We start from the raw sequence: 19,685 nt of genomic DNA, 5'->3' as shown, positions 1-19,685 counted from the left end.
AATTTCTTGGAGCTCGCAACTTTAGAATTTCTTGGAGCTCGCAACTTTGGAATTTCTTGGCTCAAGTTCAAACGTCAGTAGCATCGATTGAAAAAAAAAAAAAAAAAAAAAAAAAAAAAAAAAAAAAAAAAAAAAAAATTTTTTTTTTTTTTTTTTTTTTTTTTTTTTTTTTTTTTTTTTTTTTTTTTTTTCATCATCATCTGAGTGGTCACAGAACAGGGAAAAGTCTGGGAATAGAAATTAATTTGAGGTTGATATAATACCTAAAAGAATCCAATATTTTTCCTGAGATATTTTTTTTCAATGGCAAGCATTTAGGTCTATTACTCATTGGCCCCAGAAATTTCAGAACTGCTACTATCTTATCGTTGCCCAGTGAGAACCTGTGGCTAAGCCACAGCGGTGCAGTAGCGTCTCCCACATCGTGCAACCACAAGCCCGTTTATAGGGAGGGATACATTCACACAGAAGAAAGGACATAGAGCACAGAGAGAGAAAGTTACATCCATGCCTACAGTGGGATTCCAACCTACAACCACAGGCCAGGGCCCGACTTAACCTAATTGGGTTCGGGGGCGAAAACTTCTTTGGGGACCCCCTGTGCTTCATTACTTCAGTAATGAAGAACCAAACTTTATGGAGGTATTTAAATTTTCTTACCTTATTATAGTTAACACGAAAATTGACTAGAACCTGAAATAGCTATAAAGTCTCTATCCCTCCAATGGTCGGATGAAATAATGTTCTGTCCATTTTATTGATTTTCTGATAATTCTGTGTCCATATTGTTGAATGCCGATTTCTGATTGTTAACTTTGCTACCTAGCTGCGAAAAATTCATATCCTTGCTGACGTTAGGATAGAATTCAGCTAAATTTATGCAATTACAATGGTTCAATTAAGCCAATCAGAAGCCTGTATTTTTGTAAATATGTTGCAATATGTAACAATTCAGGCTTTTGATTGACCCAATTTGTTCATCCTAACTACGAGAATTTGCTGAATTCTGCCTTAGAAAGCCATGGATTTACGGAATATAGATTGTATTTATATGGTAGATTAATGAAGTAGCTAGCATAAAACTGAGTGATTTTACAGTGTGCTGATATTTTGTTTTAAGAAAGGTTCATTAAAAAAAGAAACATAAAATAAACTTTTTATTCGATTCTGGTCCCCTTTTGATGTGGGGGGCCCGGGCAATTGCCCCTGCTCTAGTCAGGCTCTGCCACTGGCCCCTTAGTCCAGTACAGTAACCACTAGATTAGTAATCCTAAGATATTAATCTAGTTTTTTTTAATTACCTTCTTTTAAGCCTAATAGCATGTGTAATATGTTGAAGAATAACTGAAAGTATCAATAATAAAATGTTATTCGTGTTTCAGGCAATGATAGATGTATCCTCTGATAAAGGATGGTTGGGACCGACTCTTCTCTCGATGTTACTCTTGCAAATGGTCATGCAGGGTCGTTGGCATAGGGACAACACTCTCCTCACGCTCCCTTTTGTTGAAAAGCAGCACTTGTCTTGCTTCAGGTATTCCTTGGAACTTTTATTTTGACACTTTATGTATACCTGTTGTTTCTCTGGCACTTAAATGGAGTTTCCTGAAACTCCGAAAACGTTCGAGTATGATGATTACCATAACTTGTGTTATTCAGGCAATATTTTAGTGCTATAGGATGATAAAAATAATTGGATACAGTATTTTTCCGAATATAACCCCATCCATGTATAAGCCAAAGAGTACTATTTTCATTTGTAAATTCCCCCAAAATTCAAAATTTGTATATAAGCTGGCAGAAAAAAAGTAAAGCATACTATGTTTAAATATGTAAAAATGTACCAACATTTTTGTAGTACAGTGTCATTGTAAAAGAAGCCTTCCGAATTTCTAATTAGAAGATTAAAAAAAAAATAATAGTATTTCTTTCAAATTATTCCTTTTTATGTCCTTTTTTAATTTTCATACTTTGGCATTCCATTTTCAAGTATTATCTTAAGTATATTTATGTTTTGTATGTACATTTTGCAATATTTACTGACTCTTAGCTTTGCATTTTGGTTGAGGATGTCCTCCTTGAAATTTTCAAAGTTAGTGGTGCCAGTCGTAAGCCGACCCTTTCCCCTCCCTCCACTTTGAAAAGTTTTCCAAAATTTCTCGGCTTGAATTCTGAAATATACAGTGTGCCTAAATGTGATAGTCCATAAATGAAAACAGTGTTCTTTTACTTTAAATCCTATTGCGATAATCTCTTGTAAATGCTATAGAATGAAAAAATTTTCTACTAGCTACTAACTTTTTTATTTAAAAAAAAAAAAAAACATTTACTCTACAAATTTTTTCTCTTAAGAAAGAAATTTGAATGCATATAAAAAATGTAGTATTTGAATAAATAAGGCATTGAGTATGAGAAAAAATGGAATAGTCATCATTAAAATATTTTTTGAATTCTTATGTCATGTCAACTTTCTATTTTTTTTTAATGAAAAACAATATTTTCGATAAAACTAAATGTAGCACAAATGACTTTACGTGTCAATTTATTTAGTTTGAATTCCTTGTGAGTGGCACTTTAAATTTAATTTTATAAATTATTATTTCGGTACATTTTAGTTTCTGTTATTTTTAACAGGTAGTTGATTCAAAAATTTTGAAAAATCTTATGACTTTTTGTTTTGTTTGTCAAAGAAAAAATTATCATACATGAATTTTACTTTCTAAAAATATTTTGAAGACTATAATGAAAAACACCATAATTTAGAGGAAATTTCAAATGAAAAAAAATATAAGAGAAAACTGCATTCTAATCCTATATTAGCTCTGAGAATTTTCTGTATCCCTATGAGATGAGCATATCAAGATTTTTTACTAACCTTTAAACCTTTTTTCTGGACATTTTTTTGTGGAAAACACATTGCTCATTTTCAATTTTCCCTATCGCAACCTAAATGTGGAATATATTCCCAAAATAGAGTTCATTACTTTGGTTTTTATATCTGAATGTCATAATCTCTACTACAAATCAAAGTTACCAAAAATCCTTTATTATTATTATTATTAATTTATTTTATTTTTACATTTATTATCCATATCATCTTATAAAACGTATTAATAACTCTAAGTATAATTTAAAAATACTGTAGCTGAAATATTTGAAATTATTTTTTACTAACTAATCACTGAATAATTAAAAAACTTTTTTTTTCCAAACTGAACATTCTAAATTTTTAAAAACAGTGAGGCAATTTTTCAGCCCGACATCCATCAAAGAGTGCACTTTTTTATGTATGGCAGGCACTGAACTTTTGTTCTTCACCTTGGAAATGTTGCTCATTTAATGTTAACCAGTGAACCTTAGTCACAGAGGCGAGCAACATTACCCACACCACACTGCCACAGATACCCTATTATAGGTTGGGCCACATTCACACAATAGAGAACAGAGTGAAACATCCATGCCATGAGCGGAATTCGAACCCACAACCAACGTGGACGCTCACCACCTGGCCAGCATAAAGAGTACTCTAGTTGGGATCAAAATACGATAATGAAAAAAATTATTCAAATAAACATTTTTCTGTAGAAACTTGGAGAAAAATTTATTCTTTATATTTAATACATTTTAGAAGCATTTGTATTTAAAGAAACAAAAATACATTTATTACTTGCACACTATTTCACATACAGCTAATGAAAAACTAAAACTTCATTCCCCTTTTAGTCTTCTTATTTTTGAGCCTATTTTAAATTATAATAATTTACAAGCATCCCTTTTAAATTATTTCTTTGTTTGACACAAGATTTCCCATGGAAATCATTTTGACTGCTTTCTAATTTCAATTAGAAAAACAATGTTGTGTATAATGACACAATTTCTTAGAATTTTATGACTTTTTGTGCAACATATAATTTTTTTATTGTTAATATTTGCTAATAACTTGTTATATAACTGTGAGTAATATGAAAAAATATTAAAAATTAACTTTAAACAAATTTCTTTACACATTGATTATTCTTTTGCAATCCAGTCATTTTGACTGCTTCTGGGCAATATACTAAGTTTCAGTCTTTCTAGTGTTAACCCATATTAGGCCAAGCATATAAATTTTATTAAATGTGGTGTTATTTTAATTGAAATATGCTTGCATTACATTCATTAAAACACACAAAAATGTCTTGTGTGAAAAATTATAATTAAGCAATAAAATGTTACGTATAAGCACCATTCATTAAATCAATGAACAAACCATTTAGTAGAATGCTTGTTTTTTTTTATGAAATTTGTTTTGTTCTTTTTGTTTTTTTATTTACTGACTTGTAACTTTAATGTATCATAAAAACATATGATAAGTCTCAAAAGGAATAATTATACATTTTCAAAAAATTTCATTTGTCAAAAACCGTTTTAAGTTAATAAGCTAAAGTAGTTTAAAAATTTATCAACAGAAAGTGTTTACTCTAATTGAATTACTAATATTTTATAGATGTCTTCCGAACCTTTAAGAATAGCAGAAAAATAAAATAAGTGAAAAATATTTGTCACATTGTTAATAAAAAAATATTTATTGAAATGGTGCGTTTGCACGCCTTTGGCCAAAAATGGGTTAAACCTCCATTATCACTGAAGTCAGACTATAAAAAATCACAACCCAAAGAGCATGTTTATAAATGATGTTTTAAAAAATATTTTCTTCTCAATAATTTAATTTTAAAGAATCAAACGCTTTAAATCAGTTTTTTTTTTTAATAATAAACAAATAAAAATTTACTTGCACAAAACTAAGATAACCATTTTAGTTGTGAATTTTAATTTAAACCTGCTCAAAAATCGGACCTCTGCTCGGTATAAAAGCAAAGTAAGTGTCTTAATATAAAATGTGTTGTTTTTAGATTCAGCTCTGAAAAGAAGAGTGAGACAGAAAAAATGTTGATTGATTGTTTGCCTTTGTTGATTCACAAAGTAACTAATAAATATGAAGTGTTGGCAACTGTTTTGCGAGATGAATTTGAGGAAAGCCAAATCAATGAGGTTTGTTCGTCTTCTTTCATTTTAAATGTTTTTCCATAGCTGCCAAACTTTCCAGTTTCTCCTGGTTTAATAAAAATTCTCCTAGTTTTTTGTACATTTCAGAAAATTTCCTAAAATTGTTTAAGTTTCCTTAAAAAATCCCTAATGAAATAGAATTTTTGTATAGATTATTTCTTGCTTGAATATTTAAATAAGTGTCACTAATACATGATGAAGCGAGACTCATTTATAAAGTTCAGATAACTGTCTTTGATGAATAAAATGCCTATTACTATTTAAAATTATGAATCAGGGATCTGTCTAGGGCAAATTTACTACCGTTTAGCATTCATTACCTTCACAAATTCAACTTAAAGAAAAACGGTAGTTCCGAAAAATACTTTTAAAAAAGCAAGTTCTACAATTCCCCCCCCCCCCTGCCTTTTAAAATTTTGTTGTGTCGACGTAAAAACAATAAACTTGAGTGTTAATTATGCATTTCGATTTGCAATGGAACCCACCCGTGGTTTGCTATTAAGTCTTAGTAGAATAATTCGTTTCCCACACAGCTTATATGACTGATGATTTTTATAAATTTTTAAATTTGGATACAATATTAACCCCAAAATTTTACAATAGCAAAATTGATTTTGAACATATGGGAAAATTATGTATAGAAATTTATCAGTCATAAATGGTTTTTATTTGTAATTACAATTTTTGAAAATATTTTCTTATTTTACCATCTTTTTGTGTTGACTTGTTAACATGAATTTTAATTTTCACAAATTATGTCTAAATTTTCACAAAATAGATTCCTTTTAAAAAAAAACTAGAGACAGACCCCTGTGAATAAACATATTACATAACATTTCAAAATCATTTAATGTGAAATCATATCTGGAAAATATTGTATTTTTTCTATTTTGATGACTATAAAAAATCCCTAAAAGTCCCTATGTGTGAAATCTGCTGGATTTTTTTTTTATCCATGTTGGCAGCTATGTTTTTGTTTTCTTTTAATAAAGTGTCTTCAAGATCAGTTCATTGTTTTGATAGATTTATTCAACACTGATGGATTTACCTGTGATTAGCGTTTCAGCATGTGTGAACGGCTGGTGGGAAGATTCAAATGTCAAAGAAGCGAAACAGCTTAAATTTCAAAACAATCGTAAGTCTTGTTTTTCACTATTTCAGAGTTGCCACTCCATGGGGAAAACCTGGAAACAGGGTGCTTAGGATTTTTGAAAAGTGCTTAAAGGTGCTTGTTTTCTATTTTCTTTTTTTAAAAGCTCTTTAACAGGGTTACGACTCCACGGGAAAACCGGGAAAATGCAGGGAATTTTGAATTTTTCTTTGCAAACTGGGAAATTACAGGGAATATTTTTCTCATTTTTGTCTTTTAAAAAATGGTGACCACTCAAAGCATAATCTATGGGATATTTAACCATGATATTTCAGCTATCCTAAACTATTTCATTTACTATAGCATTATATGTATGTATGTTCAGCTGTTTTTCCAGCAATTAAAACTAATAAATATAGTTAGCCCAATGTAGCTCACACAAGAGCATAGTAATTGTTGTTTCCTCTTAATGTATTGTGTGTAATATGTACAGGGAAAACAGGGGGAATTTTTTTTAATCCAGATTTGAGTGGCAATTTTTAGAAAATTCCCTAAAATTGGGCAAGCTTTTTTAAAAAATCCCGATTGAAAAATAATTTTTAATGCAGATTATTGCTTGCTTGAATATTTAAATAAATGTAATCCTCATTTATAAAATTTAGTTGATGAATTAAATTTCTGTTCAAAATTATGAATAAACATAACATTTCAAGATCATTTAATGGTAACTTTAAAATATTGCAGTTTTTTTACTTTGATGACCATAAAAATCCCTCTCTCTGTGTAAAAGTACATTTTTCTACAAATGAAATTTATCCTATTTTGTAAAATCTACTGGATATTTTCCTGTTTTTAGCTACACGCAGGGTTCATAGTGTTTTTAAAAATTGCTTAATTTTCCCTTTTCAAGAATGAGATTTTTTTCTTTACCATGACGATTTTCGTCACGGATTAAGCAAAAGTGTGGTTTTCATATTGTTCTATTCACGGTTTTCACAAATCATTCAAACACAAAGCACATCGGCTTACCGTCGTTCTGTAGCACATGAAAGCACCAATCATTTTACCCATTTGATGAGATGCTTGTAGGTCCGCATATACTGAGCTGTATTCAGTGTGGATTATTCTTGCCTTCTCATGTGCAATTCTGCTGCATTTTGCAAGAGATTCTAGATTTCAGACTTCATTTTCCTACCTCTGAAATCGGGACGAAAAATTTCTCAAATCTTATTATGGTAGCTAATATAATCCAGAAAAAGAGTTCTTTGTCAGAAATTAGTTATTTTATCATGATCATGTAAAGTCCTTGAAAATTATTTTCCATTTTGTTCACATATAATATTCTTAAAAAAGTACTTATTTTTGTTGAAAGATTTGGCTACGCACCCTGTACAGGGAATTTGAACATCGCTTAAAATAACAAGGATAATGCAGGGATTTTTGAGTTTTTCCTTACAAACGTGGAAAATACGGGGAATTTTTGTCTTATTTTCGTCTTTTAGTAAGTGGTGACCACTCAATATTCCTTCTATGGAATATTTAAGGATGATATTTCTACTATAGTAAACTGTTTGTTTTTAGTAGATTATGCTGTTCTGTATTTCTTTAAATTTTTCCAGCAATTAAAACTAGCATTGTTTGACCAATATAGCTCACACTAGAGCGCCGTAGTTGTTTTGTCTGAATATATTGTGTATAAAACATTCTAAGAAAACTCTGGGAATTTTTTTTTTCCAGATTTGAATGGCAACCCTGTATTTAGTTCTTATATTTGTACTGTGGGGCCTGTTTATAAAAATCAAGATTTTTGGTGATTTAAATCATTTGATTTGTTTTTTAAATTTCATTTTCATAGCTTTAAAATTTATTGTAAACGTATTGCAGTGTTAGTAAGTTTTAATTAACAAACTCTGGTCTATACTGCCAAATCAGTTATTACACATTATAAATGACATTTTTATAGTTGACATGAAATGTCAATCAAAAGATTAAATCAAATCAGGAGATCAAAAAAATCTGTTCTTGATTGGATTGATAGGGTATGTTTTGTACGGTTTCAATTTTTGTTCATTGAATCAAAACTATAGTATGTAACTTTGTCTGTACTTAATACAATTCAATTTTGTTTTCTTCCATGATCGAACAGTTTCTTCCTTCCTCAATGACTCAACTGCTTAGACTTCATCCCACTAGTATTTTCCAGTTCTTGGTCCTTAAGAGTGGGTTTTTCAATCATCTTAGATTTGGAGTCTCTCTCTGTGTCCCAACAGATCCGGCAGTGAAAACTTTTTTTTCTATTCATTCTAATAATTCCATTCTAACACCCTTTTTGTTTGTTATCGTTTGATGAAATTAACGATATTACTTGAGCCATAGAATTCCAAATTTGATTGACCATGAGCCATTTTGTTTAATGAACTTAAGCATCTTAAGTTTCACCTTGCTTTTGTGTTTTTCATTTACTGTCTGGGTTTTTTTTATCTCTTTAATTTTTTACATTGTCTTTTATTGTATAGTGGAACCTGCCTATAACAATAATTGTAGGGTTGCAGAATTTAAACAAGGCTTAAAATAACTTGTTTTTTTTTTTGCCACTTAAAATTAAAAGAAGGCCAGTTTTTATTTAAATAAAATTTTTTCAAATAACTAAGAAAGAGTCGTGATGGCTCAGGGGATAGAGTTTTTGCTTTCCAATGAGGTGAACCGGATTCAAATTCGGTATCCGGTTTGCACTAACCACAGTGCTGACGTTAGAGTCCCCTTGTCATCAGGATAACCGTGAGGGATCCTCGTTATCTTCCTCTCCATGTAACGCAAATGCAGGTTAGTTCCATCACGAAGTCCTCCACCAAAATATCTCCCAATACTTAATTTAGGAGTTTCCTTGTCTTCTGAATTCGGGTCAAAATTACAAGGCTACGTAGTTGAACATTAGTAATCGTAAACCCAAAAAATTGGTTCGGCTGTTCAACGACGGTTATAAATATTTTAGAAAAATTATTTATTTTTGATACTGTCTGAGTCTGGTGCCTCTTTAAAACCTTATTTTAGTGACAAGTGTAGAGGAAAGTCTGAGGTGATTTAGTTGTAACGAGGGAAAAAATTGTGTCGACTGCTTAATGATGGTTATAAAATATAACAAAATAGGAACTGAGAAAATTTCAGAGTAGCTTGAAGTAGCAGGGGAAAAAATTTCCCCTGCCGTCTTTCGCTTAGAAAAAATATAATTAATTTTAAGCAATAAGCTAAATGAATTTCTTATTATGACATAATAAAACAGTCTTAGGGGTTTGTTTGTCTTCTTTTTTTTCCATTACTCCAATAATTGTTTTATTGATTTCACTTTAAACTTGTGTCAAGTTATGACTTTAAAAATGAGCATAATTTCAGGAGGAGCTTTGCCAGATGGGATAGAGGTGCATGCTGATCAAGAATATGTGCTGAATATCTCTCTGAAACGTGTGAGCAGGCGTCGAAATGACAGGAAAGCCAAAGCACCTAAATTTCCAAAGCAAAAAGAAGAAGGATGGTTTCTTGTTCTTGGAAATATTGAAACAAAAGAGCTTATTGCTATGAAGAGAGTAGGATACATTGGACAACCATCCTCACATCAGGTAAATCAGCCTGCTTCTTTACAGACTGGCCATCCTTATACAGGATTGCTTCTCCACAGGGAAGGAAACACAAAGAAAGGGGACACAAAGTAGTAACAAGAAAATGCAGGGAATTTCGATTCTTTCTTTTTAGTGTGGGAAAATGCAGTGAATTCTGTTTCCAGTGTGCGTAACTTTTTTTAAAAGCCCTTAAAGGTGCTTTTTTCATTGTGTGTTTTTTGAAAAGTGCTTGATTTTCCCTTTTCCAAAATGAGATATTTTTTCTTTACCATGTCGATTTTTGCCACGAATTATGCAAAAAGTCATTGTCCATTTCGACGTTTTCTCACATTTTTCGGCCTACCGTCTGTTTGTAGTGTATGAAAACTTCATTCGTTTTACATGTTCGATGAAATACTTGCGGGTCTGCATTTGCTCATGCTGAGCTAGATTCAGCGGGAAGGATTTGTGCCCTCTCAAGTGCAGCTCTGCTGCATTTTGCAAGAGATTCTCCATTTCAGACTTCATTTTCCGCCCTCTGGAATCAAACCAAAAAATCACTCGAATTTTTGCTGATTATGGGGACCCACTAAACACTGTAAATTTTTTTTTTCAAGTGCTTAAAAAGTGCTCATTTTTTTGTTGAAAAATATGCCTACGTGCCTTGGCTTCTTATTTTTGTCTTTTGAAAAAGGATGACCACTTAAAGCGTAATCTGTGGGATATTTTACCATGATAGTTCAGCTCTAATCATTTACTATAGCATTATTTAAGTATGTTCAGCTGTTCCTTTTTTCTCCCCAGTTTTTCCTGCAATTAAAACTGGTATAGTTAGCTCAATGTAGGTCATACAAGAGAACAGTGATTGTGTGTAATATGTACAGGGAAAACACAGAGATTTTTTTTTTTTCTGATTGGAGTGGAAACCCTGTTATAGCAACATCTTCCATCATATTTTGATAATTGTTGGTCCAAGTGTAGGAAACATAACACATGATGCCTAACAATCGTAATAGTGGTGCAACATCTTCCTTTATAGTTTGATGGTTGTTGTTGGTTCAACAATAATAAATCAATGTTTTCATCATAGAAAAAAAATGGGTGAGAATTTCTCACCCTTTCTCAAAAACAGGGTGAGATTTCAAAAAGTTAAGTGAGATTTCTAAAAACTAAAAAAACACAAAAACTCTTGAAAAAAAATCATTTCTTTAATTATAATACATTTTTAACGTCTTCTATTTTTAAAAGCATTGAATATTTTTGGTGCATCATCATAGAAGATTTTGCCTTTACAAGGTATTTGTCCATCTTACATCAGCACATAAAGAATGTGAATGTCTTACATGAAGAAACCTTGCCTACGATAAACACGTGGTTACAGAGAAATGCGTTCTGAAAGGGGTTCCGTGGTTGTGTTCTGTTCGAAAAGATTCTGAACAATACTGGTAAATAGAGAAGCTAGAAAACGGGGCAGATGTTGAAAATAATGAAAGATCCAGGAAGAAAAGTGAAACGGATTTTATTCTAAATGGCGTAATTCGAAGCTTTTTCCAAAGTGTGAGATATTCGCGAATTTTGACATTTATTTATAGAATGCGCGAATTTCTCGCGGTAATCATTTTTTAATATGAGAAAAGAAAAAAATATGCGAGATTCTCGCGCTGTAGTGAAAACACAAAAAAGTAACTTACTGGTTAGTCATCATAATGGTAAAACAATATCTCCCATCAAATTTTGATGATTGTTGTTGGTTCAAGAATCATAAATATAATTTGCTGAATAAACAACGTAATGGTAATACATCTTCCATCAAATTACGATGATTGGTGTTGATTAGAATTTCGTTCTTCATTTCTTCTTGCCCTACAAAAAAGAAGAACAACCAACCAAAAAGAAGAATAAAGAACAGAAAAGAAAAACAAAGATAACAATTAAATTCGATAACAATTCAGGATTCAATTTCATGGGTGTTGATTGTATTTCTCAAAGGAAATTGGATACAAGGTTTGGACTACTAAAAGATCGAATTTCTTGTTTATTTTAACCCGATCTGAGGCTTTCTCTATTTTAGGAGATATTGGCAGATTTTTCATTACGTTTTCAGAATATCTCGTTAATTATCGTCATTTTTGTACAATGACTATACTATGTCTTGTCGATCTTTAAATTCATTATTGTAGCTTTATAATCCTCATTTCTTAACTATACGTTATTTTATCCATAGAGGGAGTTTTTTTTATTATTTATATTTACCTTTCGTCGTGTAATTTTTATAGTTTATAGCAAATTTTAATTCTTCAGATTCGCTTGTATTTTTCTCGATATACGATTCGAACAGCACAACACACTTTAGAGTGTATAATCTACGTAATGTTCGAGGATCACAACGTCCGAATTTTATCTTTAAAAAAACGCCTATCGTGACTAATATGCCCGTGGTTTAAACAACACGCATCGCAATTCGTATTTTCACAATTTTAAAATGCTATATCGTAATTCTTGTTTTCAAACGATTTATGAAACAAACATCGCGATTAGTTTTCCGGGTATATAAAAAGTATTAAAAAAACGCAGTTTGTTATTATGGTATTTAAAGACCAGAAATTCTACTTTGATACAAAGTATTTAAAAATCAAATATCGCTATCCATTTACTCGCTATCCTAAAAATCAAAATTCACGATTCAATTTCATACGATTTTAAGTTCAAAGATCGTGGTTCAAATTCACTCGTTTTAAAAAGTCACATTTACGCGTATTCTCCCTATTTAAAAGCTTTGATGACCCAAAAGAATAAGTTTTGTCTCTAATTAACTGATAATTTGAAACATTTTTGTGACATAAATCCGATAACAATTCTAAAAACAATAATAACTTCAAAATTTTTTCATATAATTTTCTCAAGCGTAGACCTAATCTGTCTGTCTCTAAGCATTTCTTTTTTTTCTAGTTGATGTTCTACACTCCTGATTCTGTTGGAGTGGTGTCTTATAAGTTGTATATAATAAGTGACAGCTACCTGGGACTGGATCAGGAATATGATATGCGCCTTAATGTCATTGAATCGAGCATCAAAGCTCAAATAAACACTGAACTCTCCAGCTCAGATGAGGACGACGATTCTTAAGAATGTTACCAGAAACTAAATAAATATTTATATTTTGTGGTACGCTTTTGTTTATTTATTTTAATCAGCATGTTGTATTTCTGGACATTAAAAAAAATATTGAAGTGAGTTAATTTTAAAATAAAATGTTCCACGAGTATATTATTTTATTTTATAACCGCATTTGAAAAACTGACGCATTTTCGGGCTTACGACGATCAGTGTACAGTGGAGTCTTACAAAAGAACCATCTAAGTGATTTGAATCAATATACAAAAGAACCATCTAAGTGATTTGAATCAATAGAATCAGTATTTGATTCGAATCACTTACGGATTCAAATCTGTGTGTTGTTCGATAATGAATTTGGCAAAAATGATTTTATCTATAATAGAATTGACATTAAAAAATTTTTTTCTCTTTTTTTTCGGTAATATTTAATCAGTGGCGTAGTGAGCTTAACTCGCGCCCGGGGCACAATACCTTTTCAGCGCCCCCTCCCCCATATTCGAAAACCATATATTATATGTAAAATATACTCGCAAATTAATAAATAAATAAATAAAGCAAAATAAAGTCATAGGCTCAATCTAGGCTTTAAATTTGAGACAAAAAATATAGTTGAGAAAACAAGACTAGATTTTGAAAGATCATCTAGAATTAGTTCAAAAGATACCTATTATTTATTTTACATATTTATAAAAAAATATTTAAAAACCTCGCAGTTTTAAATCAATAAAAAAGAAAATATTTATTATCTCTAAGGAGATACATATATTTAATAATGTGATTACAAAATATTAATAAAACTAATTACTATGTATAAATTTTCCTTGCTTTTGATGAAGCAAATTTATCAATAATATCATCGAAGCTGATAATTTCAAATTTTTCTCTTTCCACACTTAAAAATGCTAGGTCACTTAGGTGATCTTGTCCCATCGTTGATCGTAGATATGTCAAAATTAATTTTAATTTGCTGAATGAACGTTCGCAGCTAGCAATTGATACTGAGATAGTCAGGAGTATTTGAAGTGCCACTCTCAGGTTTGGAAAAACATCTTCTCCATACGAGATTACAAAAGTAAGAAATTCTAATGGAGTTTTAGGTTCAATTTCTTTTCTACTGCGGAGTAACATTTTGCAGTCACATATTTCGATAACGAGTTCTATTCCATTGAAATCTGTATCATAAAATTCACCCAAATTTTTAAAAAAAAATTCCCAAGGTCGTTATCAACATTATCCTTGTTTAATAAATTTTCAACGTCTAGTAGAAATCCAAATTTGAAATTAAGGTCACTTAATCGTGTACACATTTCTTGTTGGAGACGATCAAGAGTGCTTTTCATAACGCGAGAAATTTCACTTTCTGCGGAAAGACCACCATAGCCAATTCTCCAGGCACGTATTGTTGTATCCATATCCCATTTTTCACAAAGAGACTCTGCTTTTTCTATTGCCTCTTTACAGAGCTTGTCTCAAATTTCGGCTAGTTCAGTCGCTAATGATTCAAGATCATGGAACACTTCTCTAAAATTCATTCTAGGATCTTGTAATCTGAGCTGCACACGATCAATCCTTCTTAAGATTTCATACCAGAAATGAACTAAAGTTATAAAACTAAAGGTTAGTATATTTTGCAACAGAATTGTAGCTTCACTTCTGTTGTCACTTGTAGTGGTAGTGTGCTCTGCTAATTTTTCTATTAGTTCTTTTATATTCTCTAGCCCATAGATGATAACGATAACCGCTTGTATTCTGGCGCTCCATCGCGTTTCAGATGTGTGACCTGCCATCACGGCAGCATTATCGTAACATTGTGATCTGCAGTTTGTTAATGAAATTTCATCGTAATTTAATTTCTCTAAAATTGTATTTTCGATCGAGGCTGCATCTTTAGCATGTATTTCAATAAAACTCAAAAAAGATTCTTTGATGGAAACTTTTTTATTGATAAAATCAGCATCTACATACCTAGCGACTTGGGACATTTGTTCTCGATGAGAGATATCAGGAGTTAAATCAAACAAAAGTCCATAATATTTATTTCTTTTGATATCGTTTATTAGTTGATTTCGAATTGTAGATGCCAGAAGATGAATGAATTCATTTTGAATCTGTGGTGACAAATATGAGACAGTTTTTGGAGTTCCTGTGGCATGTTTAAGATGATTTGCTAGTAGCGGATCAAACTGAGCTGCAAATCTAAATAAAGATAATAGGTTTCCTACATTTGTACCATCTTGAAGTGCTAGTTTTTCAACATGGCCACGTAGAGGAAGATTTTGTATAATTAAATACCTCATGCAAGCTAATATTCTTTGCAATATATTTCGCCACCGCTCTTTTTCGGACTGAATGTTCGCTTCTAATGATGCATCAATTCCGGCTCTACTTATCAATCTTCGTTCTGTTTCTTTCCAAGCCGTAAGTGATTTTCGGTGATTTGGACTTCTTTCATGACTAATCAATTTATCTTTTTTCTTCCATTTATTAAAACCAGCAGATGTTACGAAAGATGATTGCGTAGCGGAATCTGATGTAATAAACAGTAAGCAACAAAAGCAGTACGCTGCATTATTTTTTGGTGAATATAATAACCAAGATCGGTTAACTTCAATTCCTTCCTCTTCATTACCTACACGTCGAGAAAACCAAGATTTTGGCATTAGACGATTGGTTGATGCTGTTGCTGCATTTAAACTGGCTTCGTTTTGAAATGTGCAAGATCCACGAATAATCATTTCTTTTCGAAGTTGGTTCGATATTATTGGAAGATTGTTGCTAAATTTTAAATAGGCAACATCGTTGAACTCAAGAACGTCTGGAATTACAGCAAGTGTATTTTCTGTGCTTTTTATTAAATGTGAACATGGATCTATCATTTCTGATGTACTTGGGCCACTTTCTTCAGAGTCTTCTATTTGTTGAGTTGTGTTATTAGTACATAAAAGTTTAGCAGCAGTAGGTGTACAACTTGAATCTGGTTCTGACTCTGAATCTGATTTTACATCTGCATCCTTTTTGTCTTCTGGATTTTCTTTTTGCGACTTTTTTCCTAAGTATGACTCCATTATTACTCTAGATTTCAGAGCTTCTTTTTCTTGCAGTAGTTTTCTTTTCCGATTCTGGGAACCGCTTAGTTTTTTACCTGGCGTTGACATGGTCTAAATAAAAAATAATTTTTATTAAATTAATTAAGATATTACTGTTAATGCGTTACAGTTCTTAATGCAAAAAGAGCTAGAGGTGTCTAAATTTTCCAATGAGGAGCAGCTTCAATACATAAAACTTTCAAAATCCGTTTTATAGAACGATGGAAGCTCTCGATTGGATTGCTCTGTGGATGGTAAACAGAACTCCTTACAATCCTCACACCAAACTGACTTTATAGAGGCACACTCTTCAAGAAAGTGCTCTTTAAATTCAATCGAAATCCTGCTTTTAGATCTACTAACATTAAGTCTTTGAGCTGTTAAAAAATTTCAATTTTAAGGCCTACAAGCCACCCATCCAGATAAGCGCTTAATTCATGATAAAAATCATACCACGAAGAATCGGGATTTTTTTGTGATTTTACTAACAACTCTCTAAATTTTTCGGCACTTATTTTAAATCTGGTTAGTAATAAAGATTTTACATTTGGATACTCACGAGTTAATTTCTCGGACTCTCGAGCATCTGTTTTTATGTTAAATTTGTTATGTTAATATATCATCTGTTTTTATGTTAAATTTTGGCATAAGCTTTTGAAAATTTTGACTGAAAGTAGAACCCACAACTGATGTAAAAACATTGGGTCCTGCTTTGCTTTAAGGCACTCGAGTTCCAGCCGCTTTTTTTTTCTTTTTTTTTCAAATTCCTTGTCTTTCTCCTGTTTTATTAGTTCGAATTCCCTGTCCTTCTCCTGTTTCAGTAGCTCAAATTCCCGATCTTTCTCTTCCTTTTCTAACCTTTCTTTTTCGATCCTAGCATTTATTGCACTTTCGCATAAATTTGTAACAAATTCTTCCTCATAGTTTGTACTACAAACTTTCCTTGTTTTAAAACAATTATTTTAAGGTCCTCCGAAACCTCTACTCCCAATTCTACCACGATCACAAACAGATCACACTCACACTTTTTAGCTTTACTTCAAAAAGACATTTTTCAAATTTATATATAGATCTTATTATAACAATAAATCAAGTAAATAATTCAAAAAGTAAGCCTTAAAAATTCTAATAGCTACCACTATAATTGGTTTACAGAAATAAGAGGAAATAGATCATTTATCTCTCTACTTGAACATAAGAGAGAAAGAAACAAAATATCACAACTTAGTTTTCAATTCTATAAAAAGAAATTTATACTCTTCTCATTTAAAAACCATAAAAATGAATTAAATTAAATTCTACTACTTAAATAATTCACGTCGCCAATCGACTACTCATAACATAAACAATCTTCTTTCCCCCTCGCAAATGCAACAGAAAAAAAGAAAAGCAAAAATGAATTCTCATATATTTCTGCTGACGCCAAAAAGACTGACGCCTCAAAGAGTTTATATTTCGTTTTCTTAATTCCAAAATGAGTTTCACTTACCAATACTTAAAACCACTCAAACTGAAACAACATATACATTTACATAACTATTTATATATCTGCTGCACTGATGTGAGCCTAATATGAATTAATAAAATCGATAAAATAAATCTACACTAGATGAAAACCAAATTTCGTTAAAAAAAACTTCCGTTTAAAACATTTCATCTAAGGCAATGTCAAACGAATATGTTTAGAACTGACGTTCTTCATCACTTTCTTCCCACATATAAACAATTCAAATCCACAACCCTTTATATCAATGAAAATCACTATCTTCATTAAAATACAATATTAGAACAAATACCATATAAAAACAAAAATTCTCCAGCTAAGAATATCAAGATATTATATATTCTTTATAATTAGGAATAACTTAAACTTAATCAATATTCATGTAATATAAACATTCATATGCATAATACATGTGCATATATGCATTTCATAATGAATACATGTGCATATATGCACATGTATTCACAATACATTCTCTTTTGTGCAATTACTGGCATGTTAAAAAAAAATTTCTAGGTTGAAAAATTTATTTGAAAATATTATGGCCTGGGATGTGAAACAAATGAGAACACATACCTTCTTTCTCCCGATCTCGGTGGAGCCTCTAATAAGTATACTTGTCTGTAGTGCGTAGCAAATAGGTATTCCAGGATCAGAAATCTATTATTTACAAAATCTTCTCATTTCCACAACACACACAAATACAATCCAACTCAACATCTCATCGCCAAATGGCCACCACTCGCCAATAAAGGCGCGCCTAACTCTCACAGGATCTCTAAATGTTACAAATTATTTCTCTTTGTATTTCCTTAAGAAATGTTTACTAAAATGGAGAGTTAACGAAAATTGAAATCTTACAGTGTCCTTTCCTAGAAACGACAAAACGCTATATTTGTTGTGTGAGAAGTATCTACATTAAAAAATATACGATCCTTTAGTTGTTATTTTCCGGATACTTCTTTCCGTGACGTTACATATAAGTACATTAGAGTGTTATTGTTATCGTTTTAAAATAACAAGCGTAAGCTACATTGCGTTTATAGCAGAGGTTTCCAACTAACATGAGGCCGGGGGCTACAATTAAAAACACAAATCAAATGGCGGGCCGCAACTTTATCAAAATTTTATGTAGGACTCTTTTATGTTTGAAGAAACATTACATATTACTGTCAGATTTTTACCAAGTTGTTCAAAAAAAAAAGTATTGAATTACAAATTAAAATAAGAAGTAGATTTTTAAAAATTTTTAATTGCGTATTAAAAATCAGGCTACAATAATGAGCACCTATGTATTAAACAATTAATGCGCAACAGATATCTAATTGTTAAGATATAAAACTTTGAAAAGGTTGGTATTAAAACTTACATAGCACACAAAATGTTCAATGAGAAAATTGAGGTTTGTCTACTGCAACTATCAGAGAATAGATATTTACATTTAAAATTCACAAATGTATGTGTAAAAATTTCCTTCCAAAATGAGTGGTTTCAAAAAGTTAAATCAGAGAATTTCTTCGTGAAAATGTCTGATACACACATGCTAAATTATATTCACAGAATACAAAAAAAAAAAAAATAATGAAAAAGAGCAACATGCACGATTATTTTTGTATTTGAATAAATATTTTCTTGGATGAAACCTGAGAAATAAATTTTTTTGCACCATTGGTATGTTAAATTTCACAGAAACGAGGAAATTAGATTTTTATTATGAGAAAAGTATTTTAAACATATACAGATTGTTTACGAAAATTGTCCGCAAAAAAATGACAACTAATATATTTTAGTTCGCGGACCACAAAAAAAAAGCTTCGATAAGCCAGATACGGCCCGCGGGCCGCCAGTTGGAAATTACTGGTTTATAGAAATAAAAATGAATAGTGTTCTGAAAGAACGAATGTTTGTACTTCGAACACTGTAAATATTTATTATAACATATTATTTTATCAGACAATTCAAGAAAGGAGATAATTTATGTAACCACTCAGCGCAGATGCCATAAGGAAGTGCTGACAGACACAGGTCGAGTTAGCCCTTCCAGCAGAAAAGACGTGCCATTTCTATTATGAATATATTCAGGGGTCCCCATCAGGGAGGAAGGTGGGCGCACGATGCGCCCACTTAAAGCTTGGGGGGGGGATTTTTACACTAAATAAAACGAATAGTTTGAGTGGGGGGAATTTAGACGAGAGAATTTTTTTTAAGTACATAAATAAAAGAAGCAACGTGCAATGCAAGCAAAGTAG

At 31.3% G+C, this 19,685-nt stretch overlaps 2 protein-coding genes across 2 annotated transcripts in view; one reads left to right on the top strand and one right to left on the bottom strand.

The window, feature by feature from the left end:
- Window positions 1–12,897, top strand: part of LOC107437324 (activating signal cointegrator 1 complex subunit obelus) — a gene marked incomplete in the record, with an annotated part of 111,235 nt that extends 98,338 nt beyond the window's left edge. Inside the window, 5 exon segments of the mRNA XM_043052617.2 lie at window positions 1,383–1,534; window positions 4,893–5,031; window positions 6,070–6,181; window positions 9,527–9,750; window positions 12,679–12,897. Of these exon segments, the coding sequence (XP_042908551.1) occupies window positions 1,383–1,534; window positions 4,893–5,031; window positions 6,070–6,181; window positions 9,527–9,750; window positions 12,679–12,855 (804 nt within the window).
- A 1,418-nt stretch (window positions 12,898–14,315) lies between these two features.
- LOC107437323 (zinc finger MYM-type protein 1-like) lies at window positions 14,316–16,001 on the bottom strand. The gene has a single exon (XM_071183839.1). It carries the CDS (start codon window positions 15,999–16,001, stop codon window positions 14,316–14,318), a length of 1,686 nt encoding a protein of 561 aa, XP_071039940.1.
- Window positions 16,002–19,685: the final 3,684 nt, after the last annotated feature.

The sequence above is a fragment of the Parasteatoda tepidariorum genome, chromosome 7 (assembly GCF_043381705.1).
Source record: "Parasteatoda tepidariorum isolate YZ-2023 chromosome 7, CAS_Ptep_4.0, whole genome shotgun sequence".
Taxonomy (NCBI): Eukaryota; Metazoa; Arthropoda; class Arachnida; order Araneae; family Theridiidae; genus Parasteatoda; species Parasteatoda tepidariorum.
The sequence above is the reverse complement of the archived record's forward strand: the minus strand, read 5'-3'. Positions and strand labels throughout refer to the sequence as shown.

Excerpts from the sequence above, each read along its gene's own strand:
- LOC107437323 (XM_071183839.1), bottom strand. The coding sequence starts at position 16,001 with ATGTCAACGCCAGGTAAAAAACTAAGCGGTTCCCAGAATCGGAAAAGA.